General features: G+C 38.8%; 1 protein-coding gene across 3 annotated transcripts in view; it reads left to right on the top strand.

Annotated features, from left to right (window-relative positions):
• Nucleotides 1-15,025, top strand: part of LOC133301353 (F-box/WD-40 repeat-containing protein At3g52030) — a 59,750-nt gene that overhangs the window by 39,908 nt on the left and 4,817 nt on the right. For all 3 annotated transcript variants that reach the window (XM_061500982.1, XM_061500981.1, XM_061500980.1), the window contains 2 exons: nt 423-562; nt 6,009-6,093. In XM_061500982.1, coding sequence (XP_061356966.1) covers nt 423-562; nt 6,009-6,093 — 225 coding nt within the window. The remainder of the gene's footprint in view (nt 1-422; nt 563-6,008; nt 6,094-15,025) is intronic.

Below are 15,025 nucleotides of genomic sequence, written 5' to 3'. Positions count from 1 at the left end.
AGCTGCAACTACATATGTTAAGTTTATTGTGAAAAGAACATGATTTGCATATTACTCAAAAAGGAATTTTTTTTTTTTTTTTGGTGAGAGGGGACTTTGGATGTATCATTCTGGTGGCTTAAAATCAATAATATTCTTACGGGGCAGGTTATATTTACAAACTTTTTTGTTTACAAACTCTTACAAACTACACTATATTCTCCTGGGAGAATACAAACTTTTGCAAACTACACTATGTTCTCCCGTGGAGAACATACACTATGTTCTCCCGTGGAGAACATAGTGTAATTTGAAAAAAAATTCAAAAAAGTTTGTAAACGGTTCCTTCCCCTATTCTTATATGTTGATTCATCTGTGTTGCTTGAGGAATAACTTCAAGATGTCATCTAACATTCTTGATGGGTACAACTTGCTATCTGCAGAATGCATTATGCACCTATAACTTGTTTATGTTTGAGTGAAGATCAACTGATACTGAGTGGCTCTACTTCAGGGAATATCACAATATCAGATCCTTCCTCTGTTCAGCAAGTAGCAACACTTAGATCAAGTGATGTCAGAGGTAACAGTTTATCCTTTTTATTTGGCATAAATATCCTCCATTCTTTTCTGCATAACATGCATTATCCTCGTCTTGTTTTTCGTTTTTCTTACTTTAGAGCTTGTTTGGATCATCTCTTTTTTAAGCTAGAAGCTACTTATAAGCTAAAGCTAAAAAAAAGAGCTTAAAAAAAAGCTAAAAGTTGGTTACCTCCACATAAAATTTTTAGCTTAAAAACACATATTTCAAAAAAATTATCTCTCTCTCTATCTTTATAACTCTTCATTATAAAAAAAAAACACACAATTCAAGAAAAGCAGATAAGAGCTTAAAAAAAAGCTCCTCCTAGGAGCTTTTAGCTTTCAGCTTTTTTCTTCATTATAAAAAAAAGATCTTTTCATTATAAGAGCTTTTTCCAAAATCTGTTTGGCCTAACTTATGCTTATAAGTAGCTTCTAGCTTAAAAAAGAGAGGTTCCAGCATGGGCTGCTCTTCACAGAGATGTAGTTCCTTAAGCAATTGTTTTAGCCAGATGAGCTCACAGGTTGCATTTCCCATTGCCCGATATTCTGCCTCTGCACTTGACCTTGCGACCATAGTTTGTTTCTTACTCTTCCAAGATATCAAGTTTCCTCCAAGGAGAACACAATACCCCGAGGTGGATCGTCTGTCTGAAGGAGAACCTGCCCAGTGAGCATCTAAATAGCTAGATACCTCTGCATTCCCTTTATTTGTGTATAATAAACCTCTTCCAGGTGCTCTTTTGATATGTCGAAGAATCTTGATGACTGCATTCCCAATGAGAGTCACACAGAGAGTCAAGGAATTGAATTGCCACACTAACTGCAAAAGAGATGTCCGGCCTTGTCACAGTAAGATAGTTCAACTTTCCAATTAATCGGCGGTAACGACCAGATTCTGCCAATGGCTCCCCGTGTCCGGGTAATAGCTTAGCATTAGATCCATTGGTGTATCAATGGGTTTACATCCCAACATACTAGTCTCATCTAGGATATCTAGTGCATACTTCCTCTGACAAATAGAAATGCCTTGCCTAGACTGTGCCACTTCGATCTCTAAGAAATATCGAAGTCTGCCAAGATCTTTGGTCTGAAACTGATTGAATATGTACTTGTTTAACTGATCATTCCCAGCTTGATCGCTGCCAGTAATAATGATGGCATCAACATAGACTAGGAGATAGATGCACTGGCCAGAAGAGCTATGCTGATAGAAGACAGAATGATCGGCTTTTCTTCGGGTTAATTCGAATGATTGAACAGTGGAACTAAAGCGACTAATCCAGGCCCGAGGAGACTGCTTCAAGCCATATAAAGATTTACGAAGCTTACATATCATTCTAGAACTCTCCCTTTGAGCAACAAAACCTGATGGTTGCTCTATATATACTTCCTCTTGCAAGTCACCATTTAAAAAGACATTTTTGATATCAAGCTGAAGAAGGGGCCAGTGATGAATGGCAGCAAGTGCAAGAAACAGGCAAACAGAGGCCATCTTGGCAACAGGAGAAAAAGTATCCCCATAGTCTAGACCAAAAATTTGAGTGTATCCCTTGGCCACTAAACGAGCTTTAAGACGATCAATAGTGCTATCAGGACCAACTTTGATTGTGAATACCCATCGACAATCGACTTCACGAGAAGAGCACGAACAAGATCCCATGTGCCATTGGAGTGAAGTGTTGTCATTTCATCAATCATCGCCTGGTGCCAACCTGGATGAGATAGTGCTTCACATGTGGTCTTAGGAATGGAAACAAACTAAAGACTAGAAACAAAAGTAAAATGTTGTGAAAAAAAACTAAAGAAAATGTAAAGTGGATAAGGGTTGCGAGTGGATCGAATACCTTTGCGAAGGGCAATGAGAGTAATCTCTGATGGAGGAGCCGAAGGGGAAGAGTCGACAAGAGAAGGCGACGAGTCAGCAAGGGCAAAGTCTGCAGGAGGCGCAGTCTAACGACGCTGATAGGTGAGAAAAGGGCAGTCTTCAGGGATGGAGGCAAGGGGTCGCTCCTCTAGGATAGAGTCACCTGCAGCTGGTAAAGACAAGCCAAGAAAAGGAATAGGAAGAACCTAATCAACCTGTGACATCTGAGACGGAACAGAATGAAAAGGGTTGTTGAATAAGAAAAGTGAAATCAGTGGAAACAATATAAAGCTTGAGGCCAGGAGAGTAGCAGCAATACCCCTTTTGAAATCGAGTATATCCAAGGAAAATACACTTGAAGGCTTTGGATGTTTATTTGTCTTTTCCTAGAGAGAGATAATGAACAAAGTAAGTACATCCAAATACATGTGGAGGAAGAGGATAGAAAGGCGCTCTCGGAAATAATACAATGTGTGGAACTTCATTATTTAGCACGGAAGAAGGCATGCTATTTCTGAGAAAGCAAGAGGTGATAATAGCATCTGCCCAAAAACGGAGTGGAACATTCATATGAATTATAAGGGTATTGTCAAGATGTCTATTTTTACGTTCAACCACGCCATTTTGTTGTGGAGTGTGCTGACAGATGGTCTGATGTAACGTCCTATGTTTCTCCAAAAAATTAGAAAATTCAAGAGACACATACTCTTTTGCATTATCACTACGGAAGACTCGAACAATAGCACCAAATTGAGTATTTATTTTAGCACAATTTTGATAAATTGAAAAAAATTCAGAACGATTTTTCATTAAATAAACCCAAATACAACGAGAGAAATCATCAATAAAGGTTACAAAATACTGAAAATCCAAAATAGACATAGTTCAACTCGAACCCCAAATATCATAATGAACATAGAAAAGGGAGCATCAACTCTTTTATTGACTCTATTACCAAGAGGAGCGAATGTGCTTTCCTTGCTGACAAGACTGACAGTTTAAAGACTTAAGACTGGATAAAAAAGGAACTATAGGCTGAAGTTTGGAAAGACTTGGATGACCCAGACGACTGTGGATTAGTTCAGGAGCCTCCATGAGAGAGCACGCCATTGGAGAAGGAGGTACAGTCAGATAGTAGAGACCTCATGACTCATTGTTCGCTCCAATCGTCTTCCCAGTACCTGGATCATGCATAGAAAAAGATTGTTTAGAGAAGGTAACAGTGCATGAAAGAGAACAAATCAACTGGCTAATAGAGATTAAATTGAAGGGAATGCTAGACATATAATAAACAGAGGTCAAAGTTAAAAAGGGATTTGGGTTACTTGCCCAATTCCACAAGCAAGGGCCTTAGTGCCATTAGCAAGAGTTATAGAAGGTAGATTATTAGAATAAGTAAGTGAAGTAAACATATCCTTATTACCACAAAGATGATTAATAGCAGCACCTGAGTCAATTATCCAAGGTCCAAGAGACGATTGAGAAAGACAAGCAATAAGATTACCAGTGTCTTGAGTAAGAGTCTGGGAAGAAACCTTCCTGAGAAGTGCCTCATAGTCTGCACTCGAAAGAGTTACTGATCCAGTAGAAGGTGGTTTAGCATCAGTCTGAGCAAAGTTGACAGTTGGTGGCTTCAAGTGAGGGTACTTCCTATAGCAACGTTCTTCAAAATGTCCAATGTTTTGGCAGTAATTGCAACGAGGCTTCTGTCCTCGGTCACACTGTCCACGGCCACGTCCGCGACCGCGTCCATTGTTCCAAATAGAATCATTGGCACGAGAAATGAACGCAGTTGAATTGGTGGCTGGCACATATGTGGGTGCTGTTGATTTATCCTTAAGATTCAGAAGGCGCTGGAAAGTTTGTGACAGGCTAGGAGTCTCATCACTGGGTATAATATTCTCACAAATACTTTCTTACTCCTTTGAAAGGCCGGAAAGGGTTACGACCGTAAAGAAGCGCTCCACTTGCTTCTTGTACTCAGAGGCATCTGCAACATAGCTAAGAATTCCTGCATCAAAGAACGAATCTTACTAATATAAGCCTCTATTCGAGCATCTGGTGATTTGCGCAATTCCATTATTGGAGAAACAATGGAACAAAGCTGCTGAATGTCATTGGTTAGAGGTTTTTGGCTTCCTCCCATACGTCATAGCAGGTCTCAACGGGGATAAAAATGTCTATAACTGCGGATCAATGGATTGCCAAAGGACATTGAGCAGTTGGGCTTCAATCTTTTCCGATTCAGATTTCTAATCCTTTGGAATATCAGTAGACTTGATCGTGAGATGTTTCTCGTGTCCATGACCAGTAAACCAAATCTTAACGGAGGTAGACCAAGTCTTGTATTGTTGTAATGGATGGGGTAGTATTGGAGATGACACCGGTAGTGTTGTTGATCTCATTACTTCAGCCTTCCATCACAAATCAGATGTAAGAACAACGAACGGAGACCAGATCTGAAAAGAGGAGACAAAAACGAGCAAGGACGTAGGAACAATGTTTCCGGCGATGAACAGTACCGTGATGAACAGTGATTGCGATGAACAGTACCGTAAACAGTACCGCGATGAACAGTGATCGCGATCTTTTTTTTTTTTTTTTTACGGAAATGAGGTTTTCCTAGAACACAAGCTCTGGTACCAACTTAAGAGTATGAATGTATCGTATTCAACTGTATGTAAAACTGTAGGGAGTGGATCCTCTCATGTGAAAAAGTGGTCATGTGGTCATGTTATTTGATCACAACCACTCATTTAAAAATTATACACTTTTCTCTCTCTTATCTCATCATCAATGAGTGGTTGTGATCAAATAACATGACCATATGACCACTTTTTCACATGAGAGGATCCACTCCCAAAACTGTATAAGAGCCCTCTATTTAAAAAGGTTAAATGACCTAATGTCTAAGCCCATATAATCTAAAAATAAAATAAAATAATAATAATAATAATACAATACTATTTCTAACAAATAACTACAGTTTTGTTATTTGTTGGACTGCTTTTGTGGTTGTCATTTGGCCCTATTCGGATCTGTTTGGCTTAGCTCTCTAGTTGTTTACCTTTATTTGATGAGTTATCCATTTGTAGGTTCCCTTTTCTTCTTGTTTGCCACGCTCTGGCTTTGTTCGTGCTGTTTGGCTTCGTTTGCCATTGTTGACTGCTGTTAGGCCTGTTTGGCCCTTATTCTTTTGTTAAATTTATTAAAATCTTCATATCTGATCTCTTCCATTGTTTTTCAACATTTTATAATTTCTTCAAATTTAACTCTACTTCTTCTGATGGCAATCAAGATGGGGTTTGTTTCAATTTTTACCGTTGCTTGGTTAGCACTTTCATTGTCATGTGTATGTTAATGTGTTTCTGTTGACATTTTAGTTAGAGTTAAGTTTATATGCTCTTATTTTCTTTGTTGGACCGATTCTATTTGATGAAATATATTGTAGATATCTTATTTATATGTTGAGAATTAATTTTGTATGATATGCAGGTCTATATTCAGTTTTAACCAATATTTTAAATATCCTATACATTCTGATGTAGAAAGTGAATCTGATTTAATGTTTTTCTCGTAGGCATACGAACCTTATGTTTAAATACCTCCTCTCAGCTAGTGTTTGCTGGATCATCTGTTGGACATACATCTTGTTGGGACCTTAGGTATGCTTACATATATTGTGTGTGTGTAGTGTTTGCTGTATTGTTTCTCCTTGTCTGGTTTTATTTGTCCACTTCGCTTGTTGATGTTGGCTGATACAAGTAGGAAGTCCAATAGAAGTATTAAGAAGCCCACGTGGATGTCTGATTATACACTTTAGTGTAGTCACGTGTGTTGAATGTAAATGTAAAGGGGTGGGGGCATGTGTAATAGGCATCTAGTTGGTGGAAGTGGGAAAAGGGGTGTTATAAAGGATATACATACTGTAATTGATTTTTCATCAGAATTAATAAATCGATTTGTCTTCCGTTTCTTTCCAATACAAGTTGTAACTTGTATCATCTGGTGCTTTCATCATCGAATCCAAGCAAACATGCGAGTTCAGGATCTAGCCGAAGAGTGTGCGTCTCACAGGCTGGAGTTCCATCAGCGTTTGGACCAAATTTCTGAGTCGATTGAAGCACGGTTCGCAGCGATTGATGCAAGGTTGAGGGATTTCATGTCCCATAGCCCACCGACGACGTCGCATGAATCTCCGAATCGTCCACATGTGCCGTTTGATTTGCACGATCAGCGTTCAGCTTTGAAATCTATGAAGTTGGAGATTCCCATCTTTCTAGGTCATGACCCAAATAATTGGATCTTTCGCACAGAGTCTTACTTCAGGATGCATCAGGTTCCTGACAACCTCAAAGTGCAATTAGCGGGTCTGAGGATGGAGGGTTCAGCGGGTCCGTGGTTTCAATGGGTTTTCCTGCTAGTATAAAGTGTTGAACCTTTTGACCTTATTCATTTTGATGTTTGAGATCCTTCTAAAGTTCCTAATGTTTTTGGTAGTAAATGGTTTGTTTCTTTTATTGATGATTGTACTCGTGTAACTTGAATTTATTTAATGCATGAGAAGTATGAGGTACCACATTTATTCTTTCAATTTTATAAAATGATTGAGACCCATTTGGTAAAAGAATCAAAAGACTAAGGTCCAAAAATGGTATAGAATATGTCAATCAGTGTCTTTCCCAATTCATCCAAGATCAGGGTATAATTCATTAACTTACTTGTGTAGACACCCCTCAACAAAATGAGGTTGCTGAGAGGAAGAATCGTCATCTTCTTGAAGTTGCTCGAGCCTTATTTTTTCAGACCCGTGTACCTAATTTCTACTAGGAAGATGTCATTCTCACTGTAGCTTTTTTAATCAATCGCATACCTTCTCGGGTCCCTGACAATGTAAGTCATATTTACTCAATGACTTTATTCTTTCCCTGTTCCCATTATGCAGAGTCTTCAGCCACGAGTTTTTGGGTGTGTTGTCTTTGTCCATGTTTATAAACAACATCGCAATAAGTTGGATCCCAGGACTCTTAAGTGTGTCTTCCTTGGTTATGCCTCTGAAAAGAAAGGCTACAAGTGTTATCATTCTCCCAGTTGGAAATATTTTGTTTCTATGGATGTCACATTTCATGAATCTGAGTCCTTTTTCCCAAATCCGCATCTTCAGGGGGAAAGCAGTTCTTCAGCAGACTTGTCCCCTTCCTTCTTTGAGCCTGGGTCTTCCTTGTGTACTCCTACATCTCTCCTTCTTGTCCCTCTTGTGTTTGATCCTTCAAATACACCGGAGAAATGGAAGATTTTGACACCTAATTTGGTATATCACAGTTGGAAACAACCCATGCTGCTTCACCAACAAATTTCAATTGTCTGAATCAATAGTAAGTCCTGAATCTCCTGTTTCTGAATCTAATATTGTTGCCTCTAATGACTTATTGCTTCTGATAGTTTGCCCATTACCTCTGATGACTTACCTATTGTGCGAAGAAAAGGAAAAAGATCTTTTTACTAACCTTTCTGTGCAGCACAAAAGCTTTGTTTCAACATTAGATTCTATCTCAATCCCAAGAGGAGATGATTGCCTTGGAGAAAAATAAAACATAGGAGGTTGTTGATAGACCTAATGGAAAGAAAGCACTAGGGTGTAGATGGGTTTATGCCTTAAAATATAATTCTGATGATACTCTTAAGAGATATAAGGCTTGGTTAGTCGCCAAGGGTTACACTCAGACCTATGGTATTGATTATGCATAAACTTTTGCCCTAGTTGCAAAGATGAATATTGTGAGAGTCTTGTTGTCCCTTGTTGCCCCATTACAATTGGGATATAAATCAATTTAATGTGAAGAATGCTTTTCTTAATGGTGAGTTAGAAGAAGAGGTTTACATGAAAATCCTGCCTGGTTTTAACTCTATTGATGGAGAAAATAAAGTTTGTAGGTTTAAAAAGGCCTTGTTTGGATTGAAACAGTCTCCTTGGGCGTGGTTTGAGAGATTTACCAAGGTAATGATGATCTTAGGGTACAAACAGTGTCAAGGAGACCACACTTTTCTTTAAGCATTCCCAAGATGGGAAGCTCTCTGTTCTCCTTGTGTATATTGATGACATTATTACAGCAGGTGATGATATTGTGGAGAGAGATGTTCTACAAGCACGACTAGCCTCTAAATTTGAAATTAAAGACATTGGGAGATTGAGATATTTTCTAGGTATAGAGGTAGCTCATTCAAAGGAAGGAATTTTTATTAGTTAGAGGAAATATATCCTTGTTCTTCTTAAAGAAGCAAGAAAGCTTGGGTGTAAACCCTCTAGTTGATAAAGGACAATATTAACTGCTAGTTAGACGACTGATGTATTTGGCTCATACTAGACCAGATCTAGCTTATGTTGTTAGTATTGTCAGTCAATTCATGCATAATCCAAAAGAAAAACACATGCAGGCAGTGGAGAGAATTCTTCAGTATCTTAAGCTACTCCTGGTAAAGGACTATTATTCCGGCGTGATGAAAATCTCTCTTTAAAAGTTTAGATTGATACCGATTATGCTTGATCCTTGACTGGCCGTCAATCTACCGCTGGTTATTGCATGTTTCTTTGTGGTAACTTAGTGACATAGAGGAGTAAGAAACAAAATGTGGTTGCCAGGTCAAGTACAGAGGCCGAATTTCGAGGTAGGGCTCAAGGCATTTGTGAATTATTGTGGTTAAAATTTTTACTTGATTTCAAAATAAGATGTAAAAGACCTATGAAGCTGCTTTGTGATAATAAGTTGTGAAGGATCGCCATTTCATCAAAGAGAAACTTGATAGCAGGTTGATCGTTACTCTATACATTCCCTCTGGGCGTCAATTAGCTGATATTTTGACGAAGAGACTTCCCTCAAATAGATTTCAAGAATTTACTAGTAAGCTGAGAATGATAAATATTTATTCCTCTACTTGACGGGGAGTGTTATTCTATCTATTATTTTATTCTAGGTTATTCTAGAATCTTCTTTGGGCTTAGCCTAATAGGTCATTCAGTCTCTTTAAACAGAGAACCCTTTATACAGTTGAATATACAATTCAATAATATAATCCTTCTTTTCAAGTTATAGGTAGATGGGTCTTTGTATTGTCCATCCTTTAAGTTCAATGTGCTCTTGTGTGAGGGTACGTGTTAGAGAAATATAATATAAAACCATCAATGTGACCTTAATTAATCGTTTAAGATTTGGTTACAAATGGTTTTTTACATGGATAACTATGTACACTTAGGGCCTGTTTGGTGTGACGTATAAGGCATGATAGTATAAGCTTATACTATACGTTATGACATTTTCAGTTATTTGGTGTGACCATCGTATAGTATAAGCTTATACAGCAAAATCCCTTAATACATCAAAATGATGTATAACTTATTCCGGCCTAAGGGGGAGGGATTAGGCCTGATAAGGGGTTAGTGGATTAAAATCGTTGACCAGTGCAATTCTAAAAAATTAATATATTATTTTAATATTAATATATTAAAAAAAATTAATTTTTCAATATATTAAATTTTAAAATAAATTAAATAAAAATTAATTTATTTTTTGGACACACTAATCTATAGATTTTTATAAAAATTCTTTATTAAAAAATATTTATTTTTATCCTATGTAGTATTATAAAGTGCATTACTAAATACTAGATGATCTTATCTTATATAATATATTATTTTATACAATACCATGCCAAACGCTGGATAGTATTAAAATTCAATCAGATCTTATACAATCAGGCCTTATACTATCAGGTCTTATACTATCAGACCTTATCCTATACTATGTACCAAACATGCCCTTAGGGGGTGTTTGGTAGAGGAGAAAAAAAAATTATCTGGGAATTACGATTTCCAGGAATATGGTGGGAAATTGAATTTGCCGGGAATGTTACCAAAAAGCTTTTTGGTATGTAAAATTTTCCCAACAATATTGGGTCAATTTTCCTATTCTATGTTTGGTTGATCGTAAAATATTACTGTGAACGTGGAGCAAATTTACAAAATTAACCTTTAAGCCTTTTTTTTTTCAGCCTCTATTTTTTCTTCTCTCTCAACTCCCTATCTCTTTCACTTTCTGTCTGTCTCAACTTGTGGAAGATGAAAACGAAACACCAGCAAATTTAAGAATGGAAAATTGGTGCGATACTGTATTTATCAATTATCGATTCTTAACCAGTGACTTTCATATCATGGATGCAAGTGAGATGTTGGTAGGACCTACTCAAGTTTTCTTAATGGATGAGATTTCAACTGGTTTGGATAGTTCCACAACCTTCCAAATTGTTAGGTTTTTGAGGCAGCTAGTTCATATCATGGATGTTACAATGATAATCTCTCTATTACAACCTGCTACCGAAACATTTGAACTTTTTGATGACATAATCTTACTTTCAGAAGGTGAGATTGTGTACCAAGGTCCACGTGAGAATGTTCTCAATTTTTTTGAGAGTGTGGGGTTCAAATAGCCCAAATGCCCAGAAAGGAAAGAAGTTGCAAATTTTTTACATGAGGGTGTATGGAGCACTTGTTGTATACCCTGTGTTTATCGACTATCGATTCAGTGCGAAACACTTGTTGTATGGAGCACGGCGACCAGCAACAAGGGCAGCCAGAAACAGGCCTCTATATCGGACGAAGACCATTACAACTAGAAACGGGCAACCAGGAAGGGTAGATTTGTCAACCAAATCTTGTGTGATTTTTCCGGCCCATGGGAATCCATCCAAGAATACCACCCCCTGGGTGGTATTTTTCGGTGGTATTTTGGTTTTAAAGAATACATACAAAATGAAATCCTGGGAAAATTTTCTAAAATCTTCTACCATGTTTTCTTGGATTATCACCCTCAATTTCTCGAGAATCTTAAAAAAATCGTGTACCAAACGCCCCCTTTAAGGTGTCACGGGCTTCTACATAGGCAATTTCCACCGAGAATGTATTGTCAATTCCATGAATGAATTTGATCGAGAGTAGCTTTATTCCTTTTGTTAGCAGGTGATGCGCTATAGGCCTAAAAGTTAGTAAAATAGTTTGTTTGTTATGAAAACTATTCTAGAATATTCTTGAAGTATAGGATAAAAAGGAGGTAGTGTGGGGATGCATGTATTTAGAATTGATTAGTGGGGAAATGGGAGACCTCTAGGGAACTCTTGAGCCTAGGTATTTGGTTTGAGGGAGAGTTGAGGCTTTCTGGGTTTATTTTCTGCATTTTATATTGTATTAGTGTATGTAAAAAGATGCTATGCCTCCATTGTTAATGAATTCAATATTGTATTTTTCTGGGTTCCATTAATTTGGTATCAGAGCACTTCTGATCTAGGGGTGTTTCTGTTCCTGATCTGAAGAAGAAGAAAAAAAGATAAATAAATAATGGATAACAAAGTGAACAGAATGGAGAGGAGCTTGGATCGAGTGGAAGAAGGAATGGATCATCAACTTCAGAAAACAATTTGGACGTTAATAGAGCGCATCGAGCACTCAAATTGGACCCAATTCGTTTCAGCAATGACATACAAACGATGGGTCTAACAATGAAGAAAAAGGGCCCCAATTCTTTCATAACAAGGCCCAATGATTTACTTCATGGGCAGGGGTTGGTGATGAGTGACCCAGGAGAAAGGCAGTGGCCAACACAAAGGGAAACAATGAGCTACGGGAACGAGAGGAAAAGAGAAGAACAGTCTAAACGGCCTTCTAAATTCATTGGGGTGTTGCAACAAGTCATTGAGGGGACATGGTCGAGATGTTTCACGCAATGGGACCCGGGCGGAAGTTATCCCACATTACCTATCCCCTTTCTTAACGTTGAGGACAAGGTGAGTTTTGGAAGTGGAGTATTGATGGGCCATAGGTCTGAAAGTTAGGCAATTAGGCAGTTTGTTATGGAAACTATTCTAGAATATTCTCAAATAATAGAATATAAGGAGGGGAGTGTGGGAGTGTGAGGTAGGCATGAATTCAATATTGGTTTAGTGGGGAAATTGGGAGACCTCTAGGGAACTCTTAAGCCTACGTATTTGGTTTGAGGGAGAGTTGAGGCTTTCTAGGTTATTTTCTGCATTTTATATTGTATTAGTGTATGTAAAAAGAGGCTATGCCTCCATTGTTAATGAATTCAGTAGTGTATTTTTCTGGGTTCCATCAATTTGGTATCAGAGCATTTCCGATCTAGGGAGTGCTTTTGGTCCAGATCTACAAAAAAAATAAAAAAATAGAATCACGAAAGTGGAAGAAAGCATGGATTGCGTGAGGGAAGAAAGATTGGGAGGGGTGGAAGACGCTATCCGTCAATTGCAAGGAACAATCCGAAGAAAGCATAGATCAGCGTTACGACAGTCGAAATCTGAATGGAGTGCACAACGAAGGAAGAACAGAGGGTGAAGAAGTTGAAGAAAAAGAAATCGAAGGTGCAGAAATAATCGAAGTAGAAGACGAAAAGGCAGAAGACTAGACATTGCAACTGTTAGAATATTAGATATGATATGATTAGATATGATTGGATTCTGTCTTATCCGTAAATATTCTGACTGTATTCTGACTGTATTAGGATTAGGTTTGGGCCTTTCACTTAACCCCATTAGGGTCTCTATATATTGTAACTCTCTGACACATATCAATACACAACATATTATTCTTCTATTATTTTATATTCAAGTTGGTATCAGAGCTCTTTCGTTCTGGGAACCCTCGCTTCCGCTTAGAAACCTTGTTTTTTGCTTTAAAACCTAAGCCTACTGCTTAGGAGTCCTCTTTCTTGCCGTGCGTCCTTCCGGCAAGCCTTCTAGGGCTGTAAACAGCCTCTGAGTGATTTTTCCAAACGCGTCAGCACCTCTGACGGCCACCGGAACCACCGCCCGCCGTCAGAATCACTGTTCAGGCAACCGGAGACTTTTTCCGGCGACTTTTTCGACCAAACTTCACGCGATCAGGACCCTCTCTTCCCGGCGACCAGGTCTGTGGTGGTCCGGTCAGCAACGCATCTCCCACGCGCCGTCACGCGCCACCTGTCTTCTCTGAGCGTGGGCTTCACGCGCCACCTTCTGCCGGCGCGTGAGCACTATTCCGGCGGCTTTTTTCGGCCGGTCTTGGACAGAGAAGCTCGCCTTCTCCTCCCCTTTCTGGATCTGTGATTGTTTCTCTGTGGGTCTGACCTTAGACGCGTGGTTCTTCTTGATTGGATATCGTTTGCCTTCGTTTACGGCTTTTATATTTTATCTTTAAATGGCAACAGCATCTCCTGATCTCTCGGAGGTTAACTCTCCTTCTATTTTTGCAAATATAGCTCAGTCAGACAATGCATCATTTGGTTCAGGTTCGGACTATGCTGCACTCCAAACCCCTCTCAGGAAGGCTTCTCCTCAGTCTCAGCCTTATACTGGTAATCTTATTGCTTGTGTTTCTCATTCTACATCACTTGGCACTTGGATATTTGACTCCGGTGCTACCGATCATCTCTGTGGTAATAAGGAACTCTTTACATCTCTTATTTATTCTGATCATTTACCGTCCTTTACCCTTGCGGATGGAACCAAAGCCCCAGTTCGTGGGATTGGACAAGCTCGTCCGACCTCTACCTTGGCCCTGACATCTGTCTATTACATTCCTGGCATCCCTTATAACTTAATTTCTATTAGTAAGTTGATCCACTCCCTCACTTGCACCATTACTTTCTCTAACCATTCTGTTTCTGTGCAGGATCCGGGTACGGGGAAAATGATTGGAGTGGGTCGTGAGTCACGGGGGCTTTATTATCTGGATGTGCCTCGTCCTTTAGTAGCATGCTCTCTCACAGAATCTCCACAACTTATCCACAGTCGCCTTGGTCATCCAAGTCTTTCAAAGTTGCAGAAAATGGTTCCTCTTTTGTCCGGTCTTCAGTCTTTAGATTGTGTGTCATGTCAACAAGGGAAGCATACACGCTCCTCTTTTGCCAGTCGAGTCAATAAACGAGCTGATGCCCCTTTCTCTCTTGTTCATTCAGATATCTGGGGTCCAAGTCGTACCTTGTCTGTCTTAGGTTTTCGGTATTTCGTTACCTTTATTGATGATTTTTCCCGTTGCACTTGGACCTATTTAATGAAAAATCGTTCCGAGCTATTTTCCATTTATAAAAAGTTTTCTACTGAGATCCATACTCAATTTGGTGTTTATATTCGTATTCTACGTAGTGATAATGCTAAGGAATATGTTTCTATTGATTTTTCTAATTTCTTGGCCACACAAGGTACTTTACATCAAACTACTTGTCCTCACACTCCACAACAAAATGGGGTGGCTGAACGTAAAAACAGACATCTCATTGAAACTGCCCGTACCCTTCTTATTCATATGCAGGTTCCCCTTCACTTCTGGGCAGATACTGTACTCATCTCTTGTTTTCTCATCAATCGCATGCCTTCATCTGTGCTCCACAATGACATTCCTCATAATCTATTGCTTCCAGATGTTCCTCTTTATCCTCTAACTCCACATGTCTTTGGTTGTACTTGTTTTGTTCATGATCTCACTCCTGGTAAGGATAAGTTAACATCCAAAGCCTTTCAGTGTATCTTTCTTGGTTATTCTCGTCTTCAAAAGGGTTA

This window comes from Gastrolobium bilobum, unplaced genomic scaffold (assembly GCF_033153095.1).
Source record: "Gastrolobium bilobum isolate Gb01-03AN ecotype WA unplaced genomic scaffold, APGP_CSIRO_Gbil_v1 utg7287, whole genome shotgun sequence".
NCBI lineage: Eukaryota > Viridiplantae > Streptophyta > Magnoliopsida > Fabales > Fabaceae > Gastrolobium > Gastrolobium bilobum.
The sequence above is the reverse complement of the archived record's forward strand: the minus strand, read 5'-3'. Positions and strand labels throughout refer to the sequence as shown.